At 36.9% G+C, this 16,085-nt stretch overlaps 1 protein-coding gene across 2 annotated transcripts in view; it reads right to left on the bottom strand.

The window, feature by feature from the left end:
• The window catches only part of LOC129754364 (uncharacterized), an 86,726-nt gene that overhangs the window by 19,538 nt on the left and 51,103 nt on the right, over positions 1-16,085 (bottom strand). For both annotated transcript variants that reach the window (XM_055750378.1, XM_055750379.1), the window contains exon 3: positions 2,077-2,640. In XM_055750378.1, coding sequence (XP_055606353.1) covers positions 2,077-2,640 — 564 coding nt within the window. The remainder of the gene's footprint in view (positions 1-2,076; positions 2,641-16,085) is intronic.

Here is a 16,085-nt window from a genome sequence, read left to right as displayed (position 1 = left end):
GAGCTCCTGCTGAACAGCATTGAACTCCTTCCATAGTTCAACAAGATTTTCCAGCCTGACTGGAACCTCGACTGCATCGCGTTCTTGTTGAAACTCGTTGACGAAGTTAACAATCCCAGCGAAGGAAGTCGTGATGCTGCGTTTCCGGTTTTTAAGACCCCGCAATTTCCTTTCGGCGGCCGACATCTCGTTCACGGCGTGGATCTAAAATCAAAAGACCGCGTAGACCGCGCAAATCGGCTTAAAAGAAATGGAACCCTAATTACCTGGGCAAGGCTTGAAATATGCCTTGTATAAATATTGCCTCTGCACCAAGAAATGGCCAAATATCCAGGAGGAATTGTCTACTTCGACAAATGAGCTCGAAAATGCACCAAATCGTCTTCAAAATGTCCGTTTTGTAATTTGGTTGTTAATTGGACCACGTGGTTGTAGTATCAGCTTTCGATTGGCCAGGTTGAAGAAATTGCACAGAAATTGATCTTCCACCTCGGCGCGTAAATATCACTCGAAAGATATTCAATATTGGTTGTAGTATCGCTTTCGATTGACCAGGTTGAATAAATTGCCAGGAATGGATCTTCCACCTCGGCGCGGAAATATCACTCGGAAGATATTCAATCTCGGGTGATGATAGTTCGTTCGCAGGTCACGTATAAGAACCAGGATTCATGCAAAATAAAGATCCGGTAGAAAAATAACGATAACGTAGGTATTTGGAACCGCACTCACCTATGTGAGGCATAAAATATGCCTTGGATATATTAAAATCAGCAAGCAGCAACGTGGATCCAAAATGGCGCAGCAGCCATTTTACGGATAGATTCCGGATCCAAAAACGTGTTTTCCGGCCAGACGGATTCCTATCGACGTCTATCCGGCTCGAAGGACCATGTCGAAGCCCCGGGAGGGCAGTGGACAAAATCCGGAACCACTCAGATGAACATTCGGTAAGTCGAAGAACTTAGTTCTGGCATGCAGTTGAGGTCCGGCACACATGCATATCACCCAAGAAAAACGATTTAATTTTTTTCACCTTTTCGATAAAAAACAGTCCAGTTATACTTAAACAGAGGTTTGTATTGAAACCATGCAACTTTGACTTAATTTTATTCGACTTATTAAATTAAATTTAGAACTTATAAAATAGCACTTAATCTACAAAGTTTTTATAGCAAGTTCCAGGTTGAATTGGAAAACTTGCTCCGCGTGCTGATGCGAGTATCGACGGCTGCGAACGAACGAAGACTGTTTGTCGGTAGTTTTTTCCCCAGCGCGTGTGATGAAACCAACAGCACACAATCGATCACAATTTCGATGGCTCTATTGTGTGAAGTCACAAATCTCACCGGCACGCCGGCCGGCGTTTATTGTTCCGCTGCAAACTCGGTCGAGTTGATGATCGTTGATGATGGTTCAATAGGGTGTCTCATCATCACACGCAAATGGTTGAACTTTTGGTGCGAATAATTTTTCGATGCACATTGTGAATCGAACACATGGCTTCTTCATCAAGGAGCAATTTCTTAGCATGCTTCCAACGATACTGCCCATTTGAAACGTATGGTACTGGTGGTCCACGTTTCTTCTGTTCCTGTGTTCCAGATGTCTCTGCGTTCTCTGCTCCATGGTAGGCCCAACCATTTTATGTTTTTGATCATTTTAATGTTTTTATGTTAAAATGATGAAAAGCATAAAGAAAGACAAGAAGAATAATAACATACTTTTATTATTCTTTGGGACTCAGACATAAGTTCTGGCTGTGGAAGTACGATTAGTAAATAATTAAAATGGATCTCTTTTAAGAAATATTCTTCCACTGAGATTCAATAATTAATTTTTTCATCTTATTATTATTTTTTACGTTCTCAGCATGTTTAAAGTTTGTCCGCATTTTAGTTTTTCATATTGTTTTCTTGTTTGAGAACAGTTAGCGTCCATTACCAGGGGGCTCAAATGAGCTTTTTAGTTACATAGTTATGTATATGAACAAAATTTTCAACAGATTTCTGCTGCTTATCTATCATTACTATATCCATTCATATCTACAATCTACAACACACAAGCAAAACTTACATATCACATCCATCCGGCCCTCGCCCTGCACCGAATCGAAGTTGGGCGCCTCGGCCGAAATCTCACACCGATAGACGCCGGAAGATTTGAGCGTCAGGCCTTTGAGGAAGACCCGGGACCCATCCGAATGATTGGGATCTACCCGGATGCCCTCGATTTTGTAGCTCTTGATCGGCTGGCTGGCCGAGGGCACGTATCGGTAGAATTCCTCGTTGTCCTTGTACCACTTTATCGAGTAGAGGCGCTCGTCTGCCGCGCCACCATCGGAATCCGAATAGTAATCGTCCTGCTGCGGATAGGGCACCGGTTTTCGCTGCTGATGATGTTGTTGGAAGCGGCCGGAATTCCCGAAGGAATCGTTGTTTGGCCGCGGTCGGGCTCGCTGATTTTGATACTGATTTTGATAAAGATGCTGGGTGCTATGCGGCTGCTGCTGTTGGGAATGATGATGATTCTGGGGATAGTGCTGGCCGTTCAGCTCGTACTGGCACTCGAGCAGCGCCGAATCGCCACGGAATTTGTACGTCGGAATGCGAACCGTCGTTAGTCGGAGGGCTAGGGATTCTGTTGGGGGGAGAGAGAAAGGAAAAGTAGATGAAAATTTGGAAAATGTATTAGCTTTGGAGGGCACCGAAGAGTTATGGGTACTGGCTGAAAAGTTAGTCTGCCAAAAGGAATCCAGAAAAAACAGACTTGTTGTTTCCGTGAAAGTATTAGATGTATAGAGATATCACGTGTATTAAGGAAGGATTTAAAAAGGGTTGACTTGGGTCTCCGAGTCCGAAAATCAATTACGTGTAGGATTACAAAAAATTTAAAAAAATACATTAAATATAAATTTACTCGTAGATATCAGAATTTGGTCCAATAGTTGTCAATATAAAGGGCTCTGAATTTCGATTTTTCCCGTTAGGATTTTTTTTCGGTCTTCAATGTGTTAAGGAACCCTGAGAGTGAACTCCATCTATAATAGTGTCCAGAAACCCAAGTTAGGCGTCGCGACGTTTATGTGCGCTCGTGAATACCAAAAGTTCAATGAGTTACATTTTTGACACAATTCTTGAAGAAATTATTATTTTCTGGAGCTCAAAGCAAACATTTCCTTGAGCAAATGGAAAAATTCTTCTCAACAAATCTCCAGGTGATTGCAAAGCACTGGCTAGGTATTGACCTTGTAACAAAAAGTCAATATTTTATGTTCTGCCAGTACACCCAAAGTTCACCTTTTGACTTTTTAAAAGTTCAGTTTTTAATTTTGATTGGTCATAATTGAATGTTCATGAAAGCAATATGAATTGATGGAAATTTTTTTGGTCATAAGTTATGTCGCGAATAAGCAGTGAACTTGAACGACAAACTGAGACCGGGCTAAATCGATGGGTGTACAAATGATGGCAAAACTTTGCTTAGTTAGCAAAAGACATACTCTCTTTCGGAATGTCGAAAACCAAAATGCCGGTGTGCCAGCAACGACTAGTAGACGCGCATCGGATCACTGACGTCGTCAAAAACGACGGAAAGTCAAGAGCATCACCACACCGGAAAGAACGAACGAGAAAAAAAGCTGGTTGTTTTATGTTGCAACTTTTTGCCCGCTAGTTGGCTGCTGTCGTAAAACTGGGATTCTCTGATTTTATGGTCGCTACATTTGGTGCGCTTCAGACGCTTTTAGGAGTGCACCAAGTGGCAACACCGAGATTGGCCTTAATTTGGACGTCTTTCCTCCCCCTCCAGAAACGAAAGTTTATGTTGCACTGAGACTTCGATTTTTTGATTCTTGGTGGAAAATATTAATTCTTGGTGAAAAGCAGGTTCCGTTACATTTAAGTGTGAAATTAATTTTGGGATTCTTGAAATCTACAGTTGAATTGTTAAAAATAAAATTTTCAATAAGCTCTGGGTCAAGTTTACGATTTGCTCAGACATTATAACCCCAAGAGTGATTTTTGACGCTTTTGGGTTATCAAGTATTAGTAAATTTTATAAGATAAAAATATGATTGGTTTTAACAAAATACTTATTTTTTTTTTTGATACTTTGTTGAACCGCTTACGAACTTCAATGTTAAGATGATTTTAATTTGTATTCTGTATCTGATATTGCCTGCGATGGAATTTCGATAGCCAGAGTTCGAAACCCATGTTCCTCTGTTTTTACAAATACATTTTGCTTAGAAAGAATATCATCATATTCAAGTTAAATAAATTTGAGCATCAACTGGACCAAGGTACAACGTTTAAATTAAAACCATTAGCAGAGCCAAATTTTGGGGCTCATTTTTGAGCATTTTCTGCATTTGTTGAAAGAAGTTTATCTCCATCTTTCAAAGTAGGAATTGACTTCTTTAGAATTGTAGTTTATTTCAAAATGGCTTTGTGTTGGCTTTTGCGTTTGCAAAATTGTCATGACGAATAAAATTTAAACGACGTTTGATCTCTTTTTGAAGGCCACAATAAATAAATTTCAAATAAGGATCTCTAGCTCGTTGATATTGGCGTCGATGAATGGTTTTCAGTCGTAAAAAAAACTAAAGGTCATCATCGATCAAAGGTTTTTTAAATCTTTGTTTAACTTTGGGCGGCTTTAGCGTTGACTTTTGAAGTTGTCAAATTTTCTACAGCCAACACAATATCTTCTATTGAATTCAGTGGAACGTTAACACCCAAATTACGTTCAATAAAATTCCTATTCCGCTCTCAGTCAGCTTTTTGAACGTTAAAAGTTGATTTTAAAGGGTTTTCAATTGAAATGTGAAATAAAGAAAAAGTTACTGGAAGGTGGTCTGAATCGAGGTCCGCATGAGTAACTAATTGACTAAAAATGCTCGCCTAAATTTAGCTTTAATTCTGGCGAGTTCTTGTAAATCTCCCTACAACAATTTTTCTGTCCACCACTACATTGGAAAGGCAAGTATGCGGAAACAATTATATTTTTTCTCATAGAAGTAATTCAATTCCAAATGTTTCTAAGACTTTTGTATTGCAAGAAGGAAGAAATCTAAATTTGAGACGACTATTGATGACAATAGCTACATCCTCACCTTGTAGATCAAGACGATCATTTCGTAAAGTTTTAAAGTAAACTTTGCTTTTCAAGTAACGTAGGGGAGATGGGGGCATAATGGCCACCTTAAGCAAAACGCTTATTTAATCATAGAGAACAGCTGTAATATGTGAACTACATCATTGTTTCGTGTTCAGACACTCAAATAATCTATGGCCTAATTGGATGAAACTTGAAAAAGTAGATAAAAACGTTTAAAAATGCATTTTAAAAAATTTTGCCGAAAGCTGAATACCAGGCACTGTAGAGGCATAATGAGAAACCCCCTGAGGCAGTATGAGCACCATTAAAGAAGGCATAATGAGCGTTTTTTTTTTTTTTTTTTTGTAGCGGCCCACCACACTCCCCCACACCAAGAGGCTCAATTGAGCCCCCTGGTAATGGACGCTACTGTTCTCAGCACGTCTGGCAGCAAAAACAAAGAAATTTCAACGCGAACAAAATTTTAATCATGCTGAGAACACAAAAGTTTATTATTTACTGCGAGGAAATGTATGCTATAATTAAACAATATTACGATAAGGATCTCAATGGAAGAAAATTTCCTTTAAAGAGATCCATTTCTTTTTTTTTTAATAATGTTAACTAATCAAATATTATGCTACATTTACTTAAGTTTACTTATTAATAGTTAAAAGTACGACAAAAGAAAACTACGATGCTACAAAAACAAACAAAATTTGATTTAAAAAAACTGGTTGTTGATCGACTTTTTTAACGATTCAATTTTTCTTTTAATAACTGTACTACTTTGACTTTAAACATGGAACGGTTGTTGATGGTTTCTGCCGGGGATTCTAGCAGCGAATTCGACTCGATGAAGTCAACTGACTAATAGAGCTACAGCTTAATTTGAATCGTCTGACGATTTGGTCTATTGGTTAGATGTCTGAGAGGTAATCAGTAGGCTCGAGTTCGATTCCTGGTCGAGGTGATTTTTTTTTCATTTATCATTCATAATCATGATTGCACTAAACGGTGAGGCGTTGATTCATTAAACAAAGCAATAACAAAATAATCTAGGTCTGTTTGTAGAATTTAAAGAATGAACACATGCTCATACATTATGTTTCTGGTGTTTTGTTTGACGGATGATGCTCTGATGCTATTAGCCGTATAATGTAACAATAAAAAAATCAATCATGAATGGTATGTGCAAAAAAAAAATCCCCTCGAACAGCAATCGAACTCGAGTCTACTGATAACCTCTCCGACACCTTACCAATAGGCCAAATCGACAGACGAAACAAGTCAAGCTGTAGCTCTATCATTCAGTTGACTTCATCGAGTCGAATTCGCTGCTAGATTATACGGCAGAAAATGCTTATTATGCCTTCATTGATAGTGCTCTGTTTGCCTCTAGTGAACAAATTAAAGTAAAAACACGTTTTAAAATTGATTAAAGTGAAAAATCAAAAATTTTATGATGTTGAAAATTGAGAAACAATGTGTAGATCATGTTGCAGTGCGTACATTTCAGATCAAGATGATTTAAAGGTCATAAAAGCTTATTTGATGGTGCTCGAAAATTATAATATTTTCGTCACTTGAGAACCTACCTGGTTATTATTTAGTATTACTGTAAATATGAAAAGGATATTTCTTTTTTGGTGAAAAATGAACTATGCCCTGGGTGCTCGTTATGCTCTCATCTCTCCTAGTAGAGTAAGAAAATAAAAAAAGCCCCTGCTCTCTTACTTCCAGCTTTTATTACTCTCCTTCTCTTCTATTTTCTAATTCTCGTAGTTTCTTACTCTCTTGCTCTCTTGCTCTCTTGTTCTCTTACTATCTTACTCTCTTACTCGCTAACTCTTTTACGCTCTTACTCTCCTACTCTCTTACTCTCTTACTCTCTTACTCTCTTACTCTCCTACTCTCTTACTCTCTTACTCTCTTACTCTCTAATTCTCTTACTCTCTTACTCTTTTACTCTCTTACTCTCTTACTCTCTTACTCTCTTACTCTCTTACTCTCTTACTCTCTTACTCTCTTACTCTCTTACTCTCTTACTCTCCTACTCTCTTACTCTCTTACTCTCTTACTCTCTTACTCTCTTACTCTCTTACTCTCTTACTCTCTTACTCTCTTACTCTCTTACTCTCTTACTCTCGTACTCTCTTACTCTCTTACTCTCTTACTCTCTTACTCTCTTACTCTCTTACTCTCTTACTCTCTTACTCTCTTACTCTCTTACTCTCTTACTCTCTTACTCTCTTACTCTCTTACTCTCTTACTCTCCTACTCTCTTACTCTCTTACTCTCTTACTCTCTTACTCTCTTACTCTCTTACTCTCCTACTCTCTTACTCTCTTACTCTCTTACTCTCTTACTCTCTAATTCTCTTACTCTCTTACTCTTTTACTCTCTTACTCTCTTACTCTCTTACTCTCTTACTCTCTTACTCTCTTACTCTCTTACTCTCTTACTCTCTTACTCTCTTACTCTCTTACTCTCTTACTCTCCTACTCTCTTACTCTCTTACTCTCTTACTCTCTTACTCTCTTACTCTCCTACTCTCTTACTCTCCTACTCTCTTACTCTCTTACTCTCTTACTCTCTTACTCTCTGACTCTCTTACTCTCTTACTCTCTTACTCTCTTACTCTCCTACTCTCTTACTCTCTTACTCTCTTACTCTCTAATTCTCTTACTCTCTTACTCTTTTACTCTCTTACTCTCTTACTCTCTTACTCTCTTACTCTCTTACTCTCTTACTCTCTTACTCTCTTACTCTCTTACTCTCTTACTCTCCTACTCTCTTACTCTCTTACTCTCTTACTCTCTTACTCTCTTACTCTCTTACTCTCTTACTCTCTTACTCTCTTACTCTCTTACTCTCTTACTCTCTTACTCTCGTACTCTCTTACTCTCTTACTCTCTTACTCTCTTACTCTCTTACTCTCTTACTCTCTTACTCTCTTACTCTCTTACTCTCTTACTCTCTTACTCTCTTACTCTCTTAAACTCTTACTTTCTCACTCTCTTACTCTCTTACTCTCTTACTCTCTTACTCTCTTACTCTCTTACTCTCTTACTCTCTTACTCTCTTACTCTCTTACTCTCTTACTGTCTTACTCTCTTACTCTCTTACTCTCTTACTCTCTTACTCTCTTACTCTCTTACTCTCTTACTTTCTTACTTTCTTACTCTCTTACTCTCTTACCATCTTACTCTCTTATTCTCTTACTCTCTTATTATCTTAATCTCTTACTCTCTTACTCTCTTACTCTCTAACTCTCATACTCTCATACTCTCATACTCTCATACTCTCTTACTCTCTTACTCTCTTACTCTCTTACTCTCTTACTCTCTTACTCTCTTACTCTCTTACTCTCTTACTCTCTTACTCTCTTACTCTCTTACTCTCTTACTCTCTTACTCTCATACTCTCTTACTCTCTTACTCTCTTACTCTCTTACTCTCATACTCTCTTACTCACTTACTCTCTTACTCTCTTACTCTCTTACTCTCTTACTCTCTCACTCTCTTACTCTCTTACTCTCTTACTCTCTTACTCTCTTACTCTCTTAAACTCTTACTTTCTCACTCTCTTACTCTCTTACTCTCTTACTCTCTTACTCTCTTACTCTCTTACTCTCTTACTCTCTTACTCTCTTACTCTCTTACTCTCTTACTCTCTTACTCTCTTACTCTCTTACTCTCTTACTCTCTTACTCTCTTACTCTCTTACTCTCTTACTCTCTTACTCTCATACTCTCTTACTCTCTTACTCTCTTACTCTCTTACTCTCATACTCTCTTACTCTCCTACTCTCTTACTCTCTTACTCTCTTACTCTCTTACTCTCGTACTCTCTTACTCTCTTACTCTCTTACTCTCTTACTCTCTTACTCTCTTACTCTCTTACTCTCTTACTCTCTTACTCTCTTACTCTCTTACTCTCTTACTCTCTTACTCTCTTACTCTCTTACTCTCATACTCTCTAACTCTCATACTCTCATACTCTCATACTCTCATACTCTCTTACTCTCTTTACTCTCTTACTCTCTTACTCTCCTACTCTCTTACTCTCCTACTCTCTTACTCTCTTACTCTCTTACTCTCTTACTCTCTGACTCTCTTACTCTCTTACTCTCTTACTCTCTTACTCTCCTACTCTCTTACTCTCTTACTCTCTTACTCTCTAATTCTCTTACTCTCTTACTCTTTTACTCTCTTACTCTCTTACTCTCTTACTCTCTTACTCTCTTACTCTCTTACTCTCTTACTCTCTTACTCTCTTACTCTCTTACTCTCCTACTCTCTTACTCTCTTACTCTCTTACTCTCTTACTCTCTTACTCTCTTACTCTCTTACTCTCTTACTCTCTTACTCTCTTACTCTCTTACTCTCTTACTCTCGTACTCTCTTACTCTCTTACTCTCTTACTCTCTTACTCTCTTACTCTCTTACTCTCTTACTCTCTTACTCTCTTACTCTCTTACTCTCTTACTCTCTTACTCTCTTAAACTCTTACTTTCTCACTCTCTTACTCTCTTACTCTCTTACTCTCTTACTCTCTTACTCTCTTACTCTCTTACTCTCTTACTCTCTTACTCTCTTACTCTCTTACTCTCTTACTCTCTTACTCTCTTACTCTCTTACTCTCTTACTCTCTTACTCTCTTACTCTCTTACTCTCTTACTCTCATACTCTCTTACTCTCTTACTCTCTTACTCTCTTACTCTCATACTCCTCTTACTCACTTACTCTCTTACTCTCTTACTCTCTTACTCTCTTACTCTCTCTCACTCTCTTAAACTCTTACTTTCTCACTCTCTTACTCTCTTACTTCTTACTCTCTTTCTCTCTTACTCTCATACTCTCTTACTCTCTTACTCTCTAACTCTCTTACTCACTTACTCTCGTTACTTTCTTACTTTCTTGACTCTCTCTCTCTTACTCTCTCTCTCTTACTCTCTCTCTCTTACTCTCTTACTCTCCTGCTCTCTTACTCTCTTATTCTCATACTCTCATATTCTCTTACTCTCTTACTTTCTTACTGTATTACTCTCTCATCTCTTACTCTCTTACTCTCTTATTCTTTTACTTTCTTACACTATTACTCTCTGTCTTTGAAAAAGTTTTAATGATGGCAGCAAGATGAATGTTTTTAGTTTTCAAAAATGAAAAGAATTCATCTTGGTTAGCCAGTTAAGCGTTCAGTCTAGCGTTCAAATTCATAATATTTAAAAATCTATTTTGATCCATGAGGGTTTTCAACAAAAGTTGAACCATTTTCATTAAATGTTGATGCAAGAATTTCAATTCTTCCTCGATAATCTCACCCAAATCAACAAAATGGTTAGAATCAGAAAATGAAGAAGAAATGTGTTTTGATTTTTTGGGAGTTTCCCAAGCCTTCGCTTGTGCGTTGAGACTTGGTTTTTCCCCTTTAGTTATACCCGAAGCAAGCAACCCATTTCCAACCACCTCTGGGATCGTCAAACAACGAGTCTGTGGCGCTGAATCAGCCCAGGTAACATTAAAATCATTTCGAGAATTACCAAGACGTGATTCTAAATAAGGCCAAGGATGACCGCAAACAGGCAGATTGTTTGCCGGCCTGACAAGTGAAGACGAAAAAGAGGAAGGAGGAGAAAAAACTTTTTTTGACAACTTTGGGACTTTTCCTAGAATCAATAATTTTTGCCCTAACGGGATAAGGAATTTACCTGCGGAATTTGCACACTTAAAAAACTCAGATTGTAAAGCATGCATCTGGCATTCATTCTTCAATTTTTAGTGCCGTGACAAAAAGCTTGACAACGACGACATTTTGTAATATTTTGAAAACAATTGGTTGTTGATTTTCTAAACGGTTCAAATTTGAATCGGCAATGAAACATAGGACGAGCTTTTTCAAGAATTTGCAAATCATTAACCTAATCATTTTTAAAATGGATCAAATAAAGCTCCGGAGCAAAACAATTACTACTGGTATTATTCGCGTTGATTGTTTCTCCATTTGAATTACTTGGATCGCAGAAAACCTAACAAGAAATTTAATTTTGTTGTGATTCCATCCAGTGTCTGATCGCCGGTGAGACCACGAAGTATAATTTTAAAAGGAGTATCACTTTTAGTGTCGTAGGTAAAAAAATTGTGCTTTTAATATTCAAATATTTTTAAATTTTTTGAAAATTATCGAAAGATTCCGCCAATATACGTGCAGTTCTCCTCCGATCAATCTGAAAAGAAATCTTCGCATCCTTGACGGAAGTGACGATTTCTTTCCGAAAAGCCTAGAACCTTTACATTTTTAAGGGTATAAGAAGAAGAAGAAGGTTTTTTATTATTCTGATCAGAATTAAACATGAAATAAATCATCGTATGAATTGGAAATTTCAACGTTTTTGACCGATAGACCTGAATTGGGTTCGTCAATTATTTTTCTTCCGGCTTTCGCGCCGGCCGATCGATTCCTTGGGTATATCTCGAAACTGGAATGTCTTACATAGATTAAATGTTTCTTATCAATTTTATAAATAGATCAAAATATTAATTCTGTTATCTAAAATAAAATAATTTTTTTTTTGAGATATTGCACTTTGCCAAGATCTTTTTTCATAACTTTAAATGTTTTCCACACGAAAAAAATCTGTTAAAATATTTATTCCAATATGTCAATCGATAAAGTATAATATAAACTTCTAAATACCATATTTTCAAAGCAATAGTTAACTTAATTTTTTTTAAAGAAAATGTTTAAGAAAAAGATTAAGTAGTCCTACGGGTTCATGTGTCGATCTAACTTTTGCAGCATATAAACTTGAAATGAACCGCTGTCATAAAATGCAAAAGACGACAATCTGCCAAATTTTTCCAAAAAGATATCATGAAAATAAGAAAAAGGGATCTAGTATCGCCATTTGCCTCAATATATTTTCAATACATAGTGCCGCCATGATACCGCGCGTCGTATCGACAAATAACGGTTTGTCGAGATTTGTTCTTTTTGCTGTTCGATTGCTTCTTTCCTATATTATACATCTGAACGGTAACTTGAGTATAAATCAAATAACTTATTAAAAAAAACAACGTCACGTCTAGATGTTGTTCTAGCTGAAACTCAAACTCGATGTGGTGATATGACTTCGTATTATTTTCGTAATGTTTCTGTGAATTTTATTAAGTGGAGCTTAACGAAACTCAATCAAAGAAAAAATTTAGTTAAAAGTTTTTTAACTATCAATTTTTCAACAATTTTTATTCACCCTCTTCCAGCGGGTTGGTGTTCTTTCGGTGAAAACAGTTTATCCTATCCCTACTTGGAGATGTAAGTGAAATAGTCCACTCAAAGCATTTTGGATTTGTATAGTTCATGAATCTTGGACAAATTATAAAGCAAAAGTTGCTCGCTGCTACCGACTGTGTCTTGCTAGCCGAGTGGTAGAAATATATGCATACATACAGAAATACATCCTTACGTCGTTTGTTCTTTATGACCCACAGCTTTATGAAGTATTTCCAATATCTTCATACACGTAGAAAAAAGACGATTGTTGCACCAATTATTTCAGATAGTTTACTAATCATCAATGTCTAGTTGATTTTTTCGCATTCAACTATAAATATAACAGACTCTACTTCACACTGCTGATTGATCTTACGCAATCAACTATGAATATAATTAATTCAACTGTATAGTAAAATTGATTTAACTGTAAATATGATAGATTCAACTATAATTGTATGATTGTTTTTAAGCATTTAACTATAAATATAATATATTGAAATATGCATTCCTGGATGTAATTTCAACTTAAATTTGGGTATCCTTATGTGAGAGTGTAATTTGCAGCGCAAAAAAAAATCACAAAAATATATTTTGGAATTTGGTTTTGTTATCGAATCGAAATGGGTTTCGGTGGACCGAACCGAGCCGATTCATGTGCGGGACAACTCAGAAAAGCTATCCTTTGCGGAAAATATATGTAAGTCTGGTGTTATTTTTCCATATGCTATGCTATATCAATTATTTTTATCAATTTTTATTAACATCCCGGAACGGTAGCAATCTGCTGTAGGCCTGTGGAACAGCATGCAATGAGGAATAAAGGCAAGCAAAATTTGGCGACAGAATTGGCGTGAATAATATTGGTTATTTCCGGATTTCAGGAAAAAAGGCAGTGACAAAAGTTTGACCAGGTAGAACCAAAACTGATGGCCAAGCTGCTGGACTAACTGGAACACATTTGATGGAGTCATCGGCCAAAAACTGTATAAATATGACATAATAAATGCTTAAACTGTGGAAATGTAACAAAATAGTATGCTTAATCCGTAAAAAAGAAGAATTGAATATATGGTGGGAATCTACGATATCTATTTGTTCTCAGCTAATTGTGCCAAACTGAGAAATTATCTAACGACGTGATCTACCGTGATGTGTTTAGCGAAAACGTCGTCTCCCCTTTAGATTATTGAACTGAAAGTGTAAGCCTAAGCTCATTTGGGAGCGATTCCATCTTCAATAAGCAGCTTGCTTGCATGCCCCCATCGTCGTCATAATGATTCAGGATAATAAAGTTGATAATTGCACCTTTATTATTAGCCGACGACACACAACATATAATTTGCCAAACATGGCCCCGTCGTCGGTTGTGGCACGCGCCCTCAAGTTGAGTCGAGTTGAGTCAAGTGGAGTATAGGTTCTTTCATACAGTATCTTGAGTACCAATTTGAGCGCTCATCAACGCCGGGAAACCCCATAAATGCCGAACCGTAAGAAACGACATATGTAGGTATCCCATAATCGTCTTCCATCTCGTGAGGAGAGAGCTTGCATACTATATGAATGGGGTTCATACTGTACCTACGGTGTACATATGTACATATGTATGTAAGGAAAGTGCTACAGAAGAGCGACATGAAAATTTCTGAATTGCCGCTTCTGGTTGCTGCGGTGCCGCGATGGTGATAACACACAAATGGTTGCCATGATGACGACGATGATCATCATCAACAGCGGGAGGAACGATATTGGTGATGCTGTATGATGAGTGTGAATATTACTCTCGTTAGCTACCTGCCTGATGAACGAAACGAAAAGACCAGTAGCTATGTATGAGAGCAGCAGTTTTTTTTATTCATCTTTTTCCCCACCCTCACAAATTCTGTCTGTGGACATTATTGCCGTGGCGTGTGTTATAGGTAGGTACCCGCACTTTATTCATTCACGGGCAAACTTGGAAGGAAAAGAGCCAGAAGACTCATAAAGAACGCTACTCAGGAAAAGCGTTAGTGCACTCTCTAAGCGAATTATCAGCGGCAATTTCAGTCACTGTCCTCACAGCTGAAGGCAAACGCTCATGTAATACAGTCGTCCTTAGTTTTTAACGGATTTTTTCACCATTAAAATTTAATTTTCGGTATTAAGTAAAAAAAATTATAAGCTGAATTTTACAACTTATGATTTTTCAACACATTTTCATTGTAAACTAAACCTAAAATGTTCGTAAATCACAGTTCTTCACTGTAAAGTTTCTGGTAGTTAGCAGGTGATCTCGCCTCCGGGACAGTGTGAAATGTAAGGCCCACCCCTCCCCTTTATGACACTTATGATGGAGCCCCTCGGCAGGTTCCTACTTTTTGTGGGTTGATGCCGACCTTCCAAACATCCCGAACCAAAAACTGCTGGAACGGGGCACTTTTTTGTCCAGCACACCTCTCCCGATGCGGAGGAAAATTTTTCAGTAGCTGACAAAGTTATGTTCTTCGGTCGTTTTGCCGGTCTTCAGAAAGAATGAAAGAAAAATTTCGTTCTATCGTCGCACAGTGGGGCAGAACATGCTTTGTGTTGGACAAAACCTCGTAACTTTTTTAAATCAGCTCATAGAGGTTTGATGTCTTCGGGTGAAATGTTCACGATAATAAAAGCTATCAAATCGTTTAGTTGATGATATTCTAGCTAAATATTTTAATTCATTTTTGAAAGGCATAAAATTGAAAATATACGTCGGTGAAATTCACCTTATCTTGATTATAATAACTCCAAAACGAAAAAAAATAATACATGTTTGAAAATTCTCTAAATTAAAGATTAGAAAACGCTCAATCTATCGCACTATTCGCGAGAATAATTTATCTGGTGGTTCCAGCAATTTTTATCTTTAAGCTTTGTGTAAAAAACCGCGTTTCTTCATTCAACTTTACGTCTTAATGTATCCAAAACGCATCAAATTTCATATTTCTAGAGAATAAATGATGAAATTTTTTTTTCAAACTCAACAAAATCATAAGTTGAAGAGATTTAACGATTTGCTGGAAAAATTTAAAAATTTAAAATAAATTCGGATTTGAATAAAATATTGATATTGAATAAAAAAAACTTATCGCAATAACCATAAATGCTTTCGAGAACACTTTAAACAAATTAGCTTTGTCGTGAAGGTGTGTTTTATACGTATGCATAAATCTGAAATAAGAAGCGGTGTTGATTTCAGTGATTATAGTTTCAAAGTTTTTTTTTGCATGTTTTGTATTTTTAATATCTTTAATCGGTAATAATATATGTGAATCATTGAAGTTTTTTTTTCAATTTATCTGTTTTGAAAGAGTATCAAATAGTCTACTAGGCACCATTTTTTAATACGTTCATCAATTTTGACAAAACTTTGCCTGGTATTAGAGCAAACATCTTTACCTTTTTTGTTTCAAATTTCAAGATTTTTCAATGAAAATTGTCAAAGATACAGCAAATTAAGTAAAGCAATTCTAAATCTCCCTTTTTACGGGAATAGCTGTATCTTTGTTTCCCGTAATTGTAAAGATTTCAAATTTTGTAGAGCATTTTTTGATTAGTTGAACTAGATTGTGTGAAGTTTTCATAAAAAAATATCAACCGACAGAGAAATGGCAGCTTGTCAAAGTTGGAAGTGAATGCGCAGCTTCACGTGATTTCGTTCTTTTTTTAACGCAATTGTATTTGGTTAACTCTTCCGCT

Source organism: Uranotaenia lowii, chromosome 3 (assembly GCF_029784155.1).
Source record: "Uranotaenia lowii strain MFRU-FL chromosome 3, ASM2978415v1, whole genome shotgun sequence".
NCBI classification, from domain to species: Eukaryota; Metazoa; Arthropoda; class Insecta; order Diptera; family Culicidae; genus Uranotaenia; species Uranotaenia lowii.
This window is presented reverse-complemented; position numbering and strand designations above follow the sequence as displayed.